At 42.1% G+C, this 18,002-nt stretch overlaps 2 protein-coding genes and 1 pseudogene across 2 annotated transcripts; all 3 read right to left on the bottom strand.

The window, feature by feature from the left end:
• Nucleotides 1-253: 253 nt before the first annotated feature.
• LOC138080957 (interferon omega-1) lies at nt 254-841 on the bottom strand. The gene has a single exon (XM_068973871.1). The coding sequence runs from the start codon at nt 839-841 to the stop codon at nt 254-256; it is 588 nt and encodes a 195-aa protein (XP_068829972.1).
• Nucleotides 842-5,181: 4,340 nt separating this feature from the next.
• LOC138080987 (interferon alpha-H-like) lies at nt 5,182-5,751 on the bottom strand (annotated as a pseudogene).
• Nucleotides 5,752-12,779: 7,028 nt separating this feature from the next.
• Nucleotides 12,780-13,367, bottom strand: LOC138080883 (interferon omega-1-like). Its single transcript, XM_068973748.1, has one exon. It carries the CDS (start codon nt 13,365-13,367, stop codon nt 12,780-12,782), a length of 588 nt encoding a protein of 195 aa, XP_068829849.1.
• Between the last annotated feature and the right edge of the window lie 4,635 nt (nt 13,368-18,002).

Genomic DNA, 18,002 nt, shown 5'->3' with positions numbered 1-18,002 from the left:
TACAATGTGAAGGCAAATATCCTTATATGAAAATATAAATATGACAAGTATAAATAATAAATAAATCAGGGGAATAATCACTTAAGGACTGATGACCCTAGAGCTGAGTTTTTAACATCCTTGCTTAATACTACAAAATATATGCTTAAGTAATTCAGTAAATTTTGTGACTAAAGCAGAAATCAGAAACTTCTGAAATGACCACAGGTGAGTGTGCAAGGCTGATGTGACATCTTAGTGAGTGAGAGTCATTTCAAGGTGAGTTCAGGTCTCCACCCATCTTTCTTAACCTTTCTTGCAAGCTGGTTGACGATGAGAGGGCTTTCATCATCTCCACTCTGAGGATTTCCCAGGCGCAGTCGCTGTATCCCTTCTCTTGCAGGTAGACACGGATGCCCTGGAAGTACCTCTTCACAGCCAGGGTGGGGCCCGTCCTTCCCAGGGCAGAGTCTTCCTCTCCCGTCACCTGCCCCAAGCAGGCGTCCAGGTCGTCCAGCTGCTGATGGAGTCCAGTGCGGAGCTGCTCCAGGAGGGTGGTGTCCCAGGCAGCAGAGGAGCGCTCTGTGTGGAAGAGGTTGAAGCTCTGCTGGAGCATCTCGTGGAGCACAGAGATGGCCTGGGCCTCCTGGAGCTGGCTGCCCTCCACCATCTCCTGGGGGAAAGCGAAGTCTTTTCTGTCCTGCAGACAGAAGCGAGGGGAGATTCTCCTCATTTGGCCCAGGAGCCTGAGGTTCTTCCTGCCAACCAGCACGTGGTTCTGAGACAGGTCACAGCCCAGGGATCCTCCCGGGCTGTAGCTGACCAGCGCCAGGGCCATGAGTAGAGAGAGCACGAAGGCCATGGGGAAGATGCGGCTGCTGCTTGGCTGGCTGAGATGGCATCTGGGGGAACCTTGAGGTAGGTTCTCTGATGCCATGCTTTCTAACCGAGGCCATTAAATAGGGAACATGGTAGTTTTCATTTTCTAGTCATTTCTCTACACTTTTAGTTCCTTTTTTGATTTTCATTTATGTATTCACAATATGATCAAATAAAATGTCATCAATCTAAACTATTAATTTTGTGTATTTCCCAATAACTTCCTATGTGCCCATGCAAATGGATATTTATCAATCAAATGAGAAAGGTCTTTTTCTTAACTCAGGAGTGACGTATGTGTGTAATTACACACATTATTGCTTTTTGTCTCTCATGCATAAATGTTGCTCTCCTCTTGTCCATAAACACATCTGCAGCCCTGATCTTAGGCTCCACTTTTCCCTCTTACTTTACATAGGAAACCAGGCTCCCTCAGCTCTGTATTTCTGTATTTATAAAGTATTTACCAGTTCACTCTGGCAATTAAGCTCTTTGAAATAAATGATGTTTGTCTTTAGTGTTTGATTTAGAGAAGATTCTGAATATTATGAGTCCATGAGCTTCCCCTATGTTTCTCTTCCTTCTAGAACACGTTCCTGCAGGTCCATGTGGTTGTGCTTCAGGGAACCACGGAGTCAGGACTATTGCAGACATCACGCTTTCTTTCTACCATTTTCATACTGGAGACCTATTGTCCTTCACTGGCTGGGCCAATACCCCCAGAAGAATCCTGTTTCTTCTCAGGGAACATGGGTGAGGAGACTAATTCCAGGATGATTGTGTTTCCCCAGCAGCACCTCACTCACAGGGAGAGATCACATGGCGCCACCCCCTGTCCTCTGGGTGACAGAGTCCCCTTGCTCACCTGCTGGACTCCCTCCCTGCAGACAGGCTCACCACAGCCTGAGGATGCGAAAAATCTCCTTTCTGTGGAGGGCTTGTTTACTTGTTGGGAAAATAGATGGTCTTCCTAAACCCCCACCTTCTCCTCTGGAACGTTTGTGTGAAGGACTTGAGTTCCCAGTGGTGACCCCTCTTCTCCTGGCCCATATCCCCAAGTGTCCTAAGTGTCAGTATTGCCCACATGCTGAGAGTAGGGTGCATTTGTGCAAGTAGACAGAGGAATTATCCAACTGCCATTATTTTACCTTTAGTAGAGAGATAATTTTTATTTTACCAAAGATAGATTTTATCATTCTACTCTGTTAATTTTTTGAACATGTGTGATGTTCAGAGTTTCTGAGTTGGAGGAATGAGATTCAGTGGTGTTGCTGTCTCTCATCGGAAGTTTATGTCACAGAACCCAGTGAGCTTCAGTTGCTCCTTCAGTCAGTTGATTCCACGGGGCTCCTTGGTTCCTGTGTCTCTGTCTTCCTCTGAGAATGCAGGGCAGTGAGACTCACGCTACTCAGTCAGGGGAAATAGCCTTCTTTCTTTGCTTGTGGGTGATTCTTCAGTTGAAGTTGTTTTAATTTATATTGACATACTGGGCAAGACGAGTCTCACTGCTCCTGCTCTAGTCCTAATTCATGATGAGGTGAGAAGAATAAAAGGAAGTAAAGAGAGCCAGAGGGGCTGTACTCTATCATTTTCAAGACTAGATTTTTTTGTTTTTCTTTGCAACTTTCCTAGAAAGTAAAATTCAAATGAGAAAACAAATGTAGACAAAAAGAAAAGAAATGTCAATCTGAATGTCATGAATATGAAAGAAGGGAAGTGGCTTTCCCCTGACACAGTGACGTATTCTGAGTTAGCAAACTTCAGTGCAGCACAGCGGGGGACATGCTGAGGCAGAGGGGAAGGATGAGGCCTGTATGAACAGCAGAAAGGCTGGGACAGAGCTGGGTCTGCCAGAAACTCAATGAAGGAAAAGTTCTGGGTCCGTTGACTGCCCTTTGCTTTGCAAGATCAGTGGCCTCATTTTTCTTTCATTTAATCCATGTAAGATCAGTTTCAGGAGAGAAGGAAGAAGTCACAGCCATCAGCTCACAAGGAACTGAGAAGCAGAGCCTCAGCTGGTGAACACTAACCCTCTCTGGCAGAATCGTGGGGACCAGCCTTGCTGAGCATCTGTCCTGGTGATAGATCCGCTCAACAATGAGAAGATGCTTTGTGAAAGCTAGAATTAAATAAAAGGGAATCAGATAATTCCAAAGATCATTATGTTAATTTGGGTAATAGTAATCATAATATTAAAAAGTAATAACTGAAGTTTGTTTGCTACTGATGGACTTGCCATTTTAAGCTCTTTAAAATATTAACTCAGTTCTCTCATTAACCCTATTTGGATCACACCATTTATACAACTGGAGAGAAATATCAATCTGGAGCATTGAACTATTCCCAATGTACCAAATACAAAGGTACACCTAAGGAGCTTTACAATGATTTGTCTGAACAAGCCCATTAAAAAGAGTGAAGGGTTCACATGAACATGATACTGGGAAACCAACAAAATAAGTTGAAGGAGGAGAATGAGATGACAAAAGCCCTTAATCCCCTGCAAATGCTAAATGGCTTTGTAGGGCAGTAAGGGAGGTGGTCTTAAGTCAGGAGAAATCTCTTTAAGGTCTAATCAAAACAGACAAAATTGCTATTGAGTAGTTAGCGGGGAATAGATTTTTCTGCTATTTGAAAAAAAAAATAATAAATGAGGGACTTTCCTACAGGTGAGGATCTGGTCCTTTCACACTGTGACCTGGATTCAGTCCCTGTTATGAAAAATGACATCCCACAAGCCATGAGGCGGTAAATCTAAGATTTTATGAGTGATTTCTTCAATGAGATATAGTAAAATAACTCTATTAACCCTATAAGAGCTGACCCCTGGGATCTTTGTATTTTAAATTCTTGACTTTTCTTGTGAGTTTAAGAACAAAGGAAGAGCATCAATTTCCAGCCACATGAACCCTGACTTTTCTCCTTTAAGATGACAGCTAAAACGTCACTTGGCATCTTGTTCCATACCCATTGTGTTCTATACCCACTGTGTTCCCTGGCCTCCAGCAGGCTCTGATAGAAGTTCAGGGTGGAGATCAGGAAAGAGGCACTCTGTGCTCTGGGAAACTAACGCAACAGACCAGCAGAGAGTTAGATAATTTTCCTGAGAAAAAGTTATGAACCGTTTTTGCAACTTCTCATAGGTAGAAGAGCACTACAATCATTCATGGAGATGCCTGTTCCTGCTGACTCTCAGCCACCTTCTACCAAGTGATGGCATGCAACCCCTTTACCACAATCACATTTATATACTGACCCCTCTAAAACCTTGAAGCAGTTCCTCAGAGCTGAGTAGAGTCTGTCCTCTTGGCTAGAATCCTCAGTAAGTCCACCCAAAAAACTGAACTCCAGGCAGTCATGTTGCCAGTATTTTTTCAGTTGACAAGAATCCTTTGTGGTGTTCCCTCCCTTTTAAGGTTGAGGTCATAGGACTCAATTTTAAGTCCTTTTCTCATTTTATACTCTTTTCCGATTTGATCAGTTTTTCTGTTCCATGCTTTATATTTAATGGAATTGCTTGTAAATTGCCATCTCCAATATCCAATGGACATTTGCACTGATTTGTTTGCTAATTACCTATAGTAGTTAACTTTTTATATCCTCCACAGGTTGGTCCATCCAATTTTCTCCCTTTTATTGTAGAACTCAACCTAACTGATATTCACTTCTGCTACTAATTAGTACTATTTTTAAAATAATTAACATTTTAATATGAATTAACTGATTATTGATTTGATATAATTTCCTTTAAAAAAATCAAAGTTACAAAAATGATTGAATTAGTTATGTTTATATCTAGGTCTTGAGGGCAACACGCAACCTGGCTAAAGGAAGTGTATTCTTCATTCTAATCTGCATATTAAAAAAATGGGTCAAGGACTTGTAAAATAAATTCTTTAATCAAGTTGTGCAATTCAGCCTGGCGTTTCTTTTTTAAAGAAAAAAGCAAAGGATGTTTTTTAATAGTAAAAATTTAATGATAAGAAAAATTATAAGCTGACTAAATACAAAATATGTATTTTCCCTTAAGTATACATACATAATATTATATGAACAAAATAATTTAAGTAAATAGATAAATAAATATTAAAGTAGGTAGATGTCCATGTAGATAAGTAAGCAGATGGATCAGCTTGAGTATCTGTGAGGGAGCAGTTCCTGTAGAGTAGAGCATGTTTTCCTTTAATCTTCCTGAAAACCTTTGACAAATTGAATCAATTCAGGCCATGATGACAGCAGAAATGAGTCTTCCACGTGGCAGCACAGGGGGAAGTGTGGTCTGTTGGTCCATGAGAATCATTTCCGTGTTGAACCAGGTGTGTGTCAGTCCTTGCTCCTGAATCTCTCCTGCAGGTTTGTTGAGGAAGAGAAGGCTCTCATGACTTCTGCTCTGACAACCTCCCAGGCACAAGGGCTGTGTCCCTTCTCTTGCAGATAGAGAGTGACTCTGTGGAAGTATTTCCTCACAGCCAGGCTGGAGTCCTCCTTGAGCAGGGGAGCCCCTCGCAGCCCCTCCTCCTGCCTGAGACAGGCTTGCAGGTCAGTGAGCTGCTGATCCAGAGCAATGCGGAGCTTGTCCAGGAGGCTCTGGTCCCATGTGGCGGCCGAGCCCTCTGTGCTGAAGAGCTGGAAGGTGTGCTGGGTCACCTCGTGGAGCACAGAGATGGCTTGAGCCTTCTGCAACTGGTTGCCACCCAGCGCCTCCTGGGGGAATGCGAAGTCTTTTCTGTCCTGCAGGCAGGAGGAAGGGGAGACCCTCCTCAGTTATTGCAGGAGCATCAGGACCCTCCTGTTGGCCAGGCTGTGGGTGTGAGGCAGGTGGCAGCCCAGAGAGCAGATGGCATTGCAGCTGAGCAGCAGCAGGGCCAGGAGTAAGGACCAGGCCGTGGCCATTGGGGACCTTGCAGATGCTTCTGGCCTAGGATGGTGGGTGACTCTGTGAACCTGCTTTCTAGGTTCTCTGAAGACCTTCCTTCAGGCCTGGGGCTTAAATAGGAGCCCATGGTTTCCATTTTCTGAAAGTTCCCTCTTACTTTCTACTTTTGGTTTTGCTTTTCAATTTGCACTCTTCAGATGGGTTAGGACAGCATTTCTCAAACTGTTTTTCATTATTGCCTCCCCTTCCCTATTGACAGAGTCTTCTGAGATATTTTTTTCCTAATTACCCCACCATGAAATTTTAACAGCACAGTTATGCTGTGGATCCATCTTTGTACTCCATGCATATCTTTATACATAAGAAAAGAAAATGCAAAACTCCTTGTTGTATTCACCCTAGGGTTAACAATGCCATAAAATGAAAGGTGTACATTAAATGTAAAAGCTGTTGAATTTTATTTAATTTATGAATGAGTTTGAAGAATGACTTTTAATGGAGGATATTTACTTATAATGTACCAAATTTACTTACTGTTGTACCAAATTACATATTCACATGAAATTCATTTAAAAATGTATGATAATACCACACTATAGATAGACTTAAAAGTCTTTCAAAACTCAAAATCATTGAAAATCTTAAATTATTTTCTTATTCTTTATCTTGAGGTACTTTTAACTTTCCTTCATATCAGAAACCAATTTTTAATGCCCTGGCTACTCAATATTCATCTCTGTTTTATCAACATTTCTTTCTCTTTAGCTCTTGACGTGCTTTTATGCATATTTTTAACAACTTTCATAGGGATAGGTAATAAAATACCATGATATCTCACCAGTGGAAGAACGTGAAGAGGAACTAAAGAGCCTCTTGATGCGGTGAAACTGGAGACTGATAGACTGGCATAACACTCAACATTTAAAAACCTAAGCTTATGACATCGATGGCAAATAGATGGGGAAAAAGTAGAAATTGACAAATTTTCTTTTCTTTGTCTCCAAAATCACTGTGGGCAGTGACTTCAGCTACAAAATTGATAGACACTTGCTCCTTGGAAGAAAAGCTATGACAGAACTAGACAGCATATTAAAAAGCATAGGCATCACTTTGAGGACAAAGGTCTGTATAGTCAAAGCTATGGTATTTCCAATGATCTTGTGAGAGTTGGACCACAAAGAAAGCTGAGCACAGTAGAATTTCACTTTCAAATTGTGTTGCCTTAGAAGACTCTTAAGAGTCCTTTGGTCAGCAAGGAGATGAAACCAGTCACGAAATCAAACCTGAATATTTTTGGAAGGACTGACACTGAAGCTGAAACTCCAATAAATGTTAGTTGCTCAGTCGTGTCTGATCTTTGCGACCACATGGACTCGAGCCAGCCAGTTGCTCTTCTGTCCATAGAATTCTCCAGGCAAGAATACTGGAGTAGGTTGCCATTCCCTTCTCCAGGGGTCTTCCCGACCCAGGGATCAAACTCGGGTCTCCCGCATTGCAGGTACATTCTTTACCATTTGAGCTATCAGGGAAGCCCTATACTTTGGCCATCTGATGTACAGAGCCAACTCATTGGAAAAGACCCTGATGCTGGGGAAGATTGAGGGCAGGAGGAGAAGGGGGTGACAGAGGATGAGATGGTTGGATGGCATCACCAACTCAATGGCTATGAATTTGAGCAAACTCCAGGAGATAATGAAGGACAGGGAATCCTGGTGTGCTGCAGTCCATGGGGTCGCAAAGAATCGGACAGGATTTAGTGGCTCAAAAATAACAGTAAAATTTCCTTCCATTGAACCCTGAATGATAAGCTTCTCCAGGCAGCTGCAGGAGGGAGAAGGTCTTTTTCTTGGGTTCCTTTGGGAAATGCCCACTTGGGAGACTTTGCAGTTCTGGGCTCTGCAGACAACCAGGGTATAGCATCCTCAGTGAGCCTCTTGTACTGACTTACTCTCAGGGGAAAACCTTTCTTTTTTACAGGGAACCTTGTCATAGCCATGCCAGCAACAGTGTTCTCTGGTTGGAAGCATGGAACCTTGCATTTTCCGAGCCTTCCCTAGAGTTTTGTGCTTTATTTTCCAGGAAGGATTCCACTAACTGAGGGGTTTCAGGTGGTGAGACAGCGAGTTAAGAGTCAATTTTTACAGATTCGGATCCTTTCTGGTGTGATCCAGCGACAGCTCAGAGACAGGGGAATCTGGCAGTGGTGATGGGACCTCTGGAAGGTGTCCGGGATGCCCTGGGGCTGGGTCAGAGGGTGGCCAGCACCAGGACCAAGGACTGGGGAGCTGTGATTTCCTGTTCTAAGAATATTTATCCCTGCGCAGACTAAATTTTAGAAAATCTTCTTGGCCTATCACGGATAATAAGAAAAGAAAAGAAAAGTAATTTAGAACATGGAACCAAAAGATTTCTTCTTGAACAAGTTGGCAGGAAAACTCAGGAATTAAGGGAAAATATTTTAATTGTCAAGATGCTGAAATTTACTGACTTTTACCAATACGTGAAGTTAAGCAAATTGGTTAATTTCATTCCCCCTCTATGACTCATAACCTCATCTGTTGGAAGGGTATGAGCAAATTGGAAGTGGTCAAACAAGAGATGGCAAGAGGGAAGATCAATATTTTAGGAATCAGTGAACTAAAAATGACTGGAATGGGTGAATTTGACTCAGATGACCATTATATCTACTATTGTGAGCAAGAATCCCTTAGAAGAAATGAAATAGCCATCATAGCCAACAAAAGAGTCTAAGATGCAGTACTTGGATGCAATCCCCAAAATGACAGAATGACCTCTGTTCATTTCAGGGAAAACCATTCAATATCACGGTAATCCAAGTCTGTGCCCCAACCAGTATTGCTGAAGAAGCTGAAGTTGAACAGTTCTAATGAAGACCTACAAGACCTTCTAGAACTAACACCCCCAAAAGATGTCCTTAAAGTAGGAAGTCAAGAAACACCTGGAATAATAGGCAAATTTGGCCTTGGAGTCCAGAAGGAAGCAGGGCAAAGGCTAATTGAGTTTTGCCAAGAGAACTCACTGCTCATAGCAAACACACTCTTCCAAAAACACAGAAAACTCTACACATGGACATCACCAAATGGTCAATAGTGAAATCAGATTGATTACATTCTTTGCAGTCAAAGATGGAGAAGCTCTATACAGACAGCAAAAACAAGACTGGGAGCTGACTGTAGCTCAGATCATGAACTCCTTATTGCCAAATTCAGACTGAAATTGAAGAAAGTAAGGAAAAACACTAGATCATTCTGGTATGGCCTAAATCAAACCCCTTATGATTATACAGTAGAAGTGAGAAATAGATTCAAGGGATTAGATCTGATAGACAGAGTGCCTGAAGAACGATGAATGGAGGTTCATGACATTGTACAGGAGACAGGGATCAACAACATCCCCAAGAAAAAGAAATGCAAAAAGACAAAATGGTTGTCTGAGGAGACCTTACAAATAGCTATGAAAAGAAGAGAAGCGAAAGGCAAAGGAGACAAGGAAAGATATACTCATCTGAACCCAGAGTTCCAAAGAATAGCAAGGAGAGATCAGAAAGCCTTCCTCAGTGATCAATGCAAAGAAATAGAGGAAAGCAATAGAATGGGAAAGACTAGAGATCTCTTCAAGAAAATTAGAGATATCAAGGGAACATTTTGTGCAAAGATGGGCACAATTAAGAACAGAAAAGGTATGGACCTAACAGAAGGAGAAGATATGAAGAGGTGGCAGGAATACACAGAAGAACCATACAAAAAAGATCTTCATGACCCAGACAACCACAATGGTGTGATCACTCACCTAGAGCCAGACATCCTGGAATGTGAAGTCAAGTGGGCCTTAGGAAACATCACTATGAACAAAGCTGGTGGAGACGACGCAATTCAAATCCTAAAAAATGATGCTGTGAAAGTGCTACACTCAATATGCTAGCAAATTGGGAAAACTCAGCAGTGGCCACAGGACTAGAAAAGGTCAGTTTTCATCCCAATCCCAAAGAAAGGCAATGCCAAAGAATGTTCAAACTACCGCACAATTGCACTCATCTCACACGCTAGTAAAGTAATGCTCAAAATTCTCCAAGCCAGGCTTCAACAGTACATGAACCATGAACTTCCAGCTGTTCAAGCTGGTTTTAGAAAAGGCAGAGAAACCAGAAATCAAATGGACAACATTCATTGGATCATCGAAACAGCGAGAGAGTTCCAGAAAAACATCTGCTTTGTTGAGTACGCTAAAGCCTTTGACTGTGTAGATCACAACAAATTGTGGAAAATTCTTCAAGAGATGGGAATAGCAGACCCCCTGATCTGCCTCCTGAGAAACTGTATGCAGGTCAAGAAGCAACAGTTAGAACTGGACATGGAACTACAGACTGGTCCCAAATAGGAAAAGGAGTATGTCAAGGCTGTATATCGTGACCCTGCTTGTTTAACTTATATGCAGAGTGCTGCTGCTGCTGCTAAGTCACTTCAGTCGTGTCCAACTCTGTGTGACCCCATAGACAGCAGCCCACCAGGCTCCCCCGTCCCTGGGAGTCTCCAGGCAAGAACACTGGAGTGGGTTGCCATTTCCCTCTCCAATGCATGAAGGTGAAAAGTGAAAGTGAAGTCACTCGGTACATCATGAGAAATACTGGACTGGATGAAGCACAAGTTAGAACCAAGATTGTCGGGAGAAATATCAATAACCTCAGATACGCAATAACCTCTGACACCCTTATGGCAGAAAGTGAAGAACTAAAGAGCCTCTTGATGAAAGTGAAAGAGGAGAGTGAAAAAGTTGGCTTAAAGCTCAACATTCAGAAAATGAAGATCATGGCATCCAGTCCCATTACTTCATGGCAAATAGATAGGGAAACAATGGAAAGAGTGAGAGGCTTTATTTTGGGGGGGCTCCAAAATCACTGCAGATGGTGATTGCAGCCATGAAATTAAAAGACGCTTATTCCTTGGAAGAAAACCTATCACCGACCTAGATAGCATATTCAAAAGCAGAGACATTACTTTGTCAACAAAGGTCCATCTAGTCAAGGCTATGGTTTTTCCAGTGGTCATGTATGGATGTGAAAGTTGGACTATAAAGAAAGCTGAGCATGGAAGAATTGTTGCTTTTGAACTGTGTTGTGGGAGAAGACTCTTGAGAGTCCCTTGGACTGCAAGGAGATCAAGCCAATCCATCCTAAAGGAAATTGGTCCTGAATATTCATTAGAAGGACTGATGCTGAAGCTGAAACTCCAATGTTTTGGCCACCTGATGTGAAGAACTGACTCATTTGAAAAGACCCTGATGCTGGGAAAGATTGAAGGTGGAGTAGAAGCGGACGACAGAAAATGAGATGGTTGCATGGCATCACCGACTCAATGGACATGAGTTTGAGTAAGCTCCAGGAGTTGGTGAAGGATAGGGAAGCCTGGCATGCTATAGTCCATAGGGTCACAAAGAGCTAGACACAACTGACCTGAACCTCATCTAAATCTAATGATCTCAGTAGTATCCCACCTTCTGTTATGATCACATGTGGGGGTCCATTTCATTACATGAATTTTGGGTACACACACACACATTAAGTCTGTAACATGGTAATAAGAAGGTACCGATGTGTTGTGTTTATGGCAATGATTCATTAGGATATATTTCATTCTTGATATTTATTTGAGGATAAAAAACACATTCCTTGATGTTGCTGTCACTTTTTGTGGCACATTAGTCCTGATTTGATTACTAACTAAGTGTTAGAATGCTACTGTGTACATGATTACCAAGGACCTACCAGACAGATTCTACCGACTTTCAGTCTTTATAAAAAAATGATGCTGTCAGGAACTACAAATTCCTTAGCCCTTAAAAGGGACACTTAATCCTTCCAACATAGTTGAAACTGAGTTGTAAATATTCTCATTTCCAAAAGCCACCTAGTAAAACTTTATTTGAGTGAAATAGTGTAATAAGAAAATGGCAAATCCAGGTTTCAAAACCTAATATGTCAGATTCCAAGCCCCACCTCCCTATCCAACACCATAAACACCTGTGCAAACTGCAAGTATTCAACCATTGCTTATTTTCCTACTTTACTGACATACAGTGTGCCTTTGTCATCTCTACTTCACTGTTACAGTACTTTATATTTTCGTTCATTTATTGTCTATCTCCAAATTTCTAGATAAATTGAGCAGTTTACAAATTTATAAATAATCCTGATTAGTTTATATAATTAGCAAAATAAAACTATCAACTGGTAATTATTTCTGAGAGTCTGATGTGATTGACAAAATTAATAATTCTAATAATAATAAAATAATCATATTTAAGTGACCATATAGATTTATAGAGATTGCTGAATTAGTCCTCACCATAAATTTGAGGTATGTGATAGATAAGACCCCTGAAAGTTATAGCCCCTGAAGGAGATTGGATTACAAATATTTCCATGAGCCTCTGTAGAAAATGGGCTTCTCTCGTGGCTCAGTGGGTGAAAAATGCACCTATCCATGTGGGAGATGAGTGTTGGATCTATGGGTTGGGAAGATCCCCTGGAGAAGGGAATGGACACCTACACCAGTATTCTTGCCTGGGAAATCCCATGGACAAGGGAAGCCTGGCAAGCTACAGTCTATGGGGTACAAAAGAGTTGGACTTGACTTACGAACTAAATAAAAACAGTAAAAACTCAAGAAATTCACCTTCATAAGAATTTAATAAATAAAAGAAATTACAAGTTGAATGAACTAGAAATGTAAATGTATTTTCTAAATTTTAATACAGTGTAAAAATCTTTTATATGAGAAAATAAATATAAGGAGATAAAAGAATAAATATAACTAAATAAATAAGCAAACAAATAATAAATAACATCAGTGCAGTCATGGCTTAGGACTGAATCCCCTTAAGCTGAATACATTTAGTTCCTACTACCGACAAAGAACTGGTTGAATTAATTTAATAAATTTTGTGATTAAAGCAGAATTCAGAGTCTTCTGAAAGGACTATAGGTGAGAACAAGGGTGATGTCGCATCTTAGTCAGTGAGAGCCATATCAAGGTGAGTTCAGGTCTCCATCCATCATTCTTAACATTTTGTGCAAGCTGGTTGATGAAGACAAGGATCTCATGATTTCCACTCTGACGGTTTCCCAGGCGCAATCACTATATCCCTTCTCTTGCAGGTAGACACGGATGCCCTGGAAGTACCTCTTCACGGCCAGGGTGGGGCCCGTCCTTCCCAGGGCAGAGTCTTCCTCTCCCATCACCTGCCCCAGGCAGGCGTCCAGGTCGTCCAGCTGCTGATGGAGTCCAGTGCGGAGCTGCTCCAGGAGGGTGGTGTCCCAGGCAGCAGAGGAGCGCTCTGTGTGGAAGAGGTTGAAGCTCTGCTGGAGCATCTCGTGGAGCACAGAGATGGCCTGGGCCTCCTGCAGCTGGCCGCCCTCCACCATCTCCTGGGGAAAAGCGAAGTCTTTTCTGTCCTGCAGACAGAAGCGAGGGGAGAGTCTCCTCATTTGGCCCAGGAGCCTGAGGTTCTTCCTGCCAACCAGCACGAAGTTCTGAGACAGGTCACAGCCCAGGGATCCTCCCTGGCCGTAGCTGACCAGCACCAGGGCCATGAGTAGAGAGAGCACGAAGGCCATGGGGAAGATGCGGCTGCTGCTGGGCTGGCTGAGACGGCATCTGGGGGAACCTTGAGGTAGGTTCTCTGATGCCATGCTTTCTAAGCGAGGCCATTAAATAGGGAACATGGTAATTTTCATTTTCTAGTCATTTCTCTACACTTTTAGTTCCTTTTTTGATTTTCATTTATGTGTTCACAGTATGATCAAAGAAAATGTCATCAATCTAAACTATTAATTTTGTGTATTTCCCAATAACTTCCTATGTGCCCATCCAAATGGATATTTATCAATCAAATGAGAAAGGTCTTTTTCTTAACTCAGGAGTGACGTATGTGTGTAATTACACACATTATTGCTTTTTGTCTCTCATGCATAAATGTTGCTCTCCTCTTGTCCATGAACACATCTGTAGCCCTGATCTTAGGCTCCACTTTTCCCGCTTACTTTACATAGGAAACCAGGCTCCCTCAGCCCTATGATTTCTGTATTTATAAGTGATTTACCAGATTACTCTGGCAATTATGGTCTTTGAAACAGAAGATGGTTCATCTTTAGTGTTTGATTTAGAAAAGAGTCTGATTGTTACAAGTCCATGAGCTCTTCCCACGTTTCTCCTCCTTCTAGACCATGTTCCTACAGGTCCTGTAGTTGTGTTTTAGGGAACCACGAAGTCAGGACTATTACAGACATTGCTCTGTCTTTCCACCATTTTCATCCTGGTTGCCTATTTTCCTCTGCAGACTGGGCCAATACCCCCACCAGAATCCTGGTTCTTCTCAGGGAACATGGGTGAGGAGACTCTAATTCCAGGATGATTGTATTTTGCCAGCAGCACCTCACTCACAGGGAGAGATCACATGGAGCCACCCCCTGTCCTCTGGAGTGACTCAGTCCCTTCCTCACCTGCTGGACTCCCTCCCTGAGGACAGGCTCACCACATCCTGAGGATTCGAAAATCTCCTTTCTGTGGAGGGCTTGTTTACTTGTTGGGAGAGGAAATCATCTTCCTGAAACCCCACCCCCTCCCCTGGAGTGTTTATGGAAGGACCCGAGTTCCCAGTGGTGACTCCTCTTCTCCTGGCCCATGTCTCTGGGTGTCCTAAGTGTCAGTAGTGCTAAGGCGCTGAGCGCTAGTGTGTTTGTGCAAGTGGACAGAGGAATTATCCAACTGCCATTATTTTACCTTTAGTAGAGAGATAATTTTCATTTTACCAAGGATAGATTTTATCATTCAACTCTTAATTTTCTGAACACGTGTGATGTTCAGAGTTTCTGAGTTGGAGGAATGAGATTCAGTGGTGTTGCTGTCTCTCATCAGAAGTTTATGTCACAGAACCTAGTGAGCTTCAGTTGTTCCTTCAGTCAGTTGATTCCACTGGGCTTCTTTGTTCCTGTGTCTCTGTCTTTCTCTGAGAATGCAGGGCAGTGAGACTCACGCTACTCAGTCGAGGGAAATAGCCTTCTTTCTTTGCTTGTGGGTGATTCTTCAGTTGAAGTTGTTTTAATTTATATTGACATACTGGGCAAGACGAGTCTCACTGCTCCTGCTCTAGTCCTAATTCATGATGAGGTGAGAAGAATAAAAGGAAGTAAAGAGAGCCAGAGGGGCTGTACTCTATCATTTTCAAGACTAGATTTTTTTGTTTTTCTTTGCACCTTTCCTAGAAAGTAAAATTCGAGATGAGAAAACAAATGTAGACAAAAAAGAGAAAACCAATGTCAATCTGAATGTCATGAATATGAAAAAAGGGAAGTGGCTTTCCCCTGACACAGTGACGTATTCTGAGTTAGCAAACTTCAGTGCAGCACAGCGGGGGACATGCTGAGGCAGAGGGGAAGGATGAGGCCTGTATGAACAGCAGAAAGGCTGGGACAGAGCTGGGTCTGCCAGAAACTCAATGAAGGAAAAGTTCTGGGTCAGTTGACTGCCCTTTGCTTTGCAAGATCAGTGGCCTCATTTTTCTTTCATTTAATCCATGTAAGATCAGTTTTAGGAGAGAACTAAGTCACATCCATCAGCTCACAAGGAACGCCAGTTGCTAGAAAACTAATTCTCTCTGGCAGGATTTTGGAGACCAACCTTGCTGAGTATCTGTCTAGGTGACAAATCCGCTCAACAATGAGACGATGCTTTGTGAAAACTAAAATTAAATAAAAGGGGATCAGATAATTCCAAAGATCATTATATTAATCTGGGTAATCATAATCATAGTATTAAAAAAAAGCCTGAATTTTGTTTCCTACTAATGGACTTGCCATTTTAAGCTCTTTAAAATATTAACTCAAGGTCTCATTAACCCTATTTGGATCACACCATTTATACAACTGGAAAGAAATATCAATCTGGAGCTTTGAACTATTCCCAATGTACCAAATACAAAGGAGCTTTAAAATGATTTGTCTGAACAAGCCAGTTAAAAAGAGTGAAGGGTTCAAATGAACATGATACTGGGAAACCAACAAAATGAGTTGAAGGAGGAGAATGAGATGACAAAAAGCCCTTAAATCCCCTGCAAATGCTAAAGGGTCACTGTTAATGGCTTTGTAGGGCAATAAGGGAGGTGGTCTTAAGTCTAGAGAAATCTCTTTAAGGTCTAATCAAAATAGACAAAATTGCTATTAAGTAGTTAGAGGGGAATAGATTTTTCTGCTATTTGAAAAAAATAAAATGAAAATGAACGGGACTTTCCTACTGGTCAGGACCTGGCCCTTTCTGACTTGGATTTAGTCCCTGGTATGAAAAATGAGATCCCACAAGCCACGAGGTGGTAGGTCTAAGATTTTATGAGTGATTTCTTCAGTGAAATATGGGCTTCCCTGGTGGTTCCTATTGTAAAAAATCTTCCTGCAATGCAGGAGATCTGGGTTCGATCCCAAGGTAGGGAAGATCCACTGGTGAGGGGAATGGCAATCGACTCCAATATTCTTCCCTGGAAAATTCCATGGACAGAGAAGATTGGAGAGCTATAGTCCATGGAGTTGCGAAGAGTCGGACATGACTAGTGACTAACACTTTCACACTTTCTTCAGTGAAATATAGTACCCCTGGTATCTTTGCATTTTAAACTCCTGACTTTTCTCGTGAGTTTAAGAACAAAAGAGAAATATCTAACAATTTCCAGTCATTTTAGCTCTGACATTTCTCCTATAAGATGACAACGAAAATGACACTCCGCATCTGGTTCTACCTGAGTGAAGTCACTACCCACTGCAGTCCCTGACCTCCAACACACGCTTGAAAGGAGTTCAGTGTGGAGATCAGGAAAGAGGCCCTCTGTGCTGCAGGAAAACTGACACTGCGGGCCAGCAGTTCAGGTCCCTCCATCGTGTCCAGCTCTTTGCAACCCCACTGATAGCTGCACGCCAGGCTTCCCTATCTATTCCTGTCCAACAGGCCAGCAGAGAGTTAGATAATTTTCTGAGAAAAATTTATGAACTCAATTTTTGCAACTTCTCATACTTAGAAAAGCTCTAAGATCTTTCAGAGAAACATCTGTACCTCCTGACTCTCAGCCACCTTCTACCAAGTGATGGCACGTAACCCCTTCACCACAATCGTGTATGTACGGACACCCTCTAAGTCCTTGGAGCAGTTCCTCAGAGCTGAGGAGAGTTTGTCCTCCAGTTATAGTCCTCAGTAAGTCCTCCCAAAAAACTGAACTCTGGCAGTCATGTTGTCAGTATTTTTCAGTTGACAAGGTCCCTTTGCAGGAGGCCTCCTCAGGTCAACTTGCTGTTCTCATTCACAGTGAAGACACCTGCATTTCTCACCTCCAGTCCAGATGGCTCATCCTATTGTTTCCTGATAGAGGCCAGTGAACAACCTCTTTTCTTTAGTTTTCCAACCACTAATTCAGATGTGGGTACTGAGAAAGCCTCATGTCTTAGCAAGATGGAAGAGTATACATACTTCCTGGACAGAATTAGGGAAGGTTTTGAAAGGACTCCTTAGCGTGGAGAGAATGCCTTCGACTCCCGGGTCAGCCTCATGGCTTTGTATAGTTGAGTTTATTTAAATTTCTAGCCTCAATGTATTAAACATTATAAAATAATACTGTAGGATGTTAATAAAAATATTATTTAAGGAATCATTTGTTAATAAAATGCTATTTTAACAGTAATATAGAAATGGTGTTTGCTTCTTTTAGGACCCTATTCCTCAGACAGGTTTCCAAACCTCTAAATGTACTTTAAATGTCTCTCTGACTTTAAATGTTCCTACTCAGTGCTGTTTGTACCAACTGGAAACAAGAGAAAGATGACTGATTCATCAATGTCCTCTTTCCAAATTGCCTACATTAAATACATGAGTTTCCACAAAGATCTTTGCTACTTTTAGAAACTGTGATCTTCCAGAGTGTACATTACTGATATGTGTCCTTTCAGGAAGGCTCTGTCACACTAGTTGCGAAGGGTATTAAAATCGCTGCCTGTGTCCCTTCTATTTAAGATTGTTTCATTTTGCTTGTCTCTGAAAGAGGCAAAGATGTCATGATGGAGTTAAAGAACTTTCTTGCATTGCATTGTCCCCAGGCACATCTTGCCCTGCTCTGTGATAACTTGCTGGATCCTGCTGCTGCTGCTGCTAAGTCGCTTCAGTCGTGTCCGACTCTGTGTGACCCCATAGACGGCAGCCCATGAGGCTCCCCTGTC

This window comes from Capricornis sumatraensis, chromosome 6 (genome assembly GCF_032405125.1).
Source record: "Capricornis sumatraensis isolate serow.1 chromosome 6, serow.2, whole genome shotgun sequence".
Lineage (NCBI taxonomy): Eukaryota > Metazoa > Chordata > Mammalia > Artiodactyla > Bovidae > Capricornis > Capricornis sumatraensis.
The sequence above is the reverse complement of the archived record's forward strand: the minus strand, read 5'-3'. Positions and strand labels throughout refer to the sequence as shown.

Coding starts and splice junctions, on each gene's coding strand:
- LOC138080957 (XM_068973871.1), bottom strand. CDS start 841: ATGGCCTTCGTGCTCTCTCTACTCATGGCCCTGGCGCTGGTCAGCTAC.
- LOC138080883 (XM_068973748.1), bottom strand. CDS start 13,367: ATGGCCTTCGTGCTCTCTCTACTCATGGCCCTGGTGCTGGTCAGCTAC.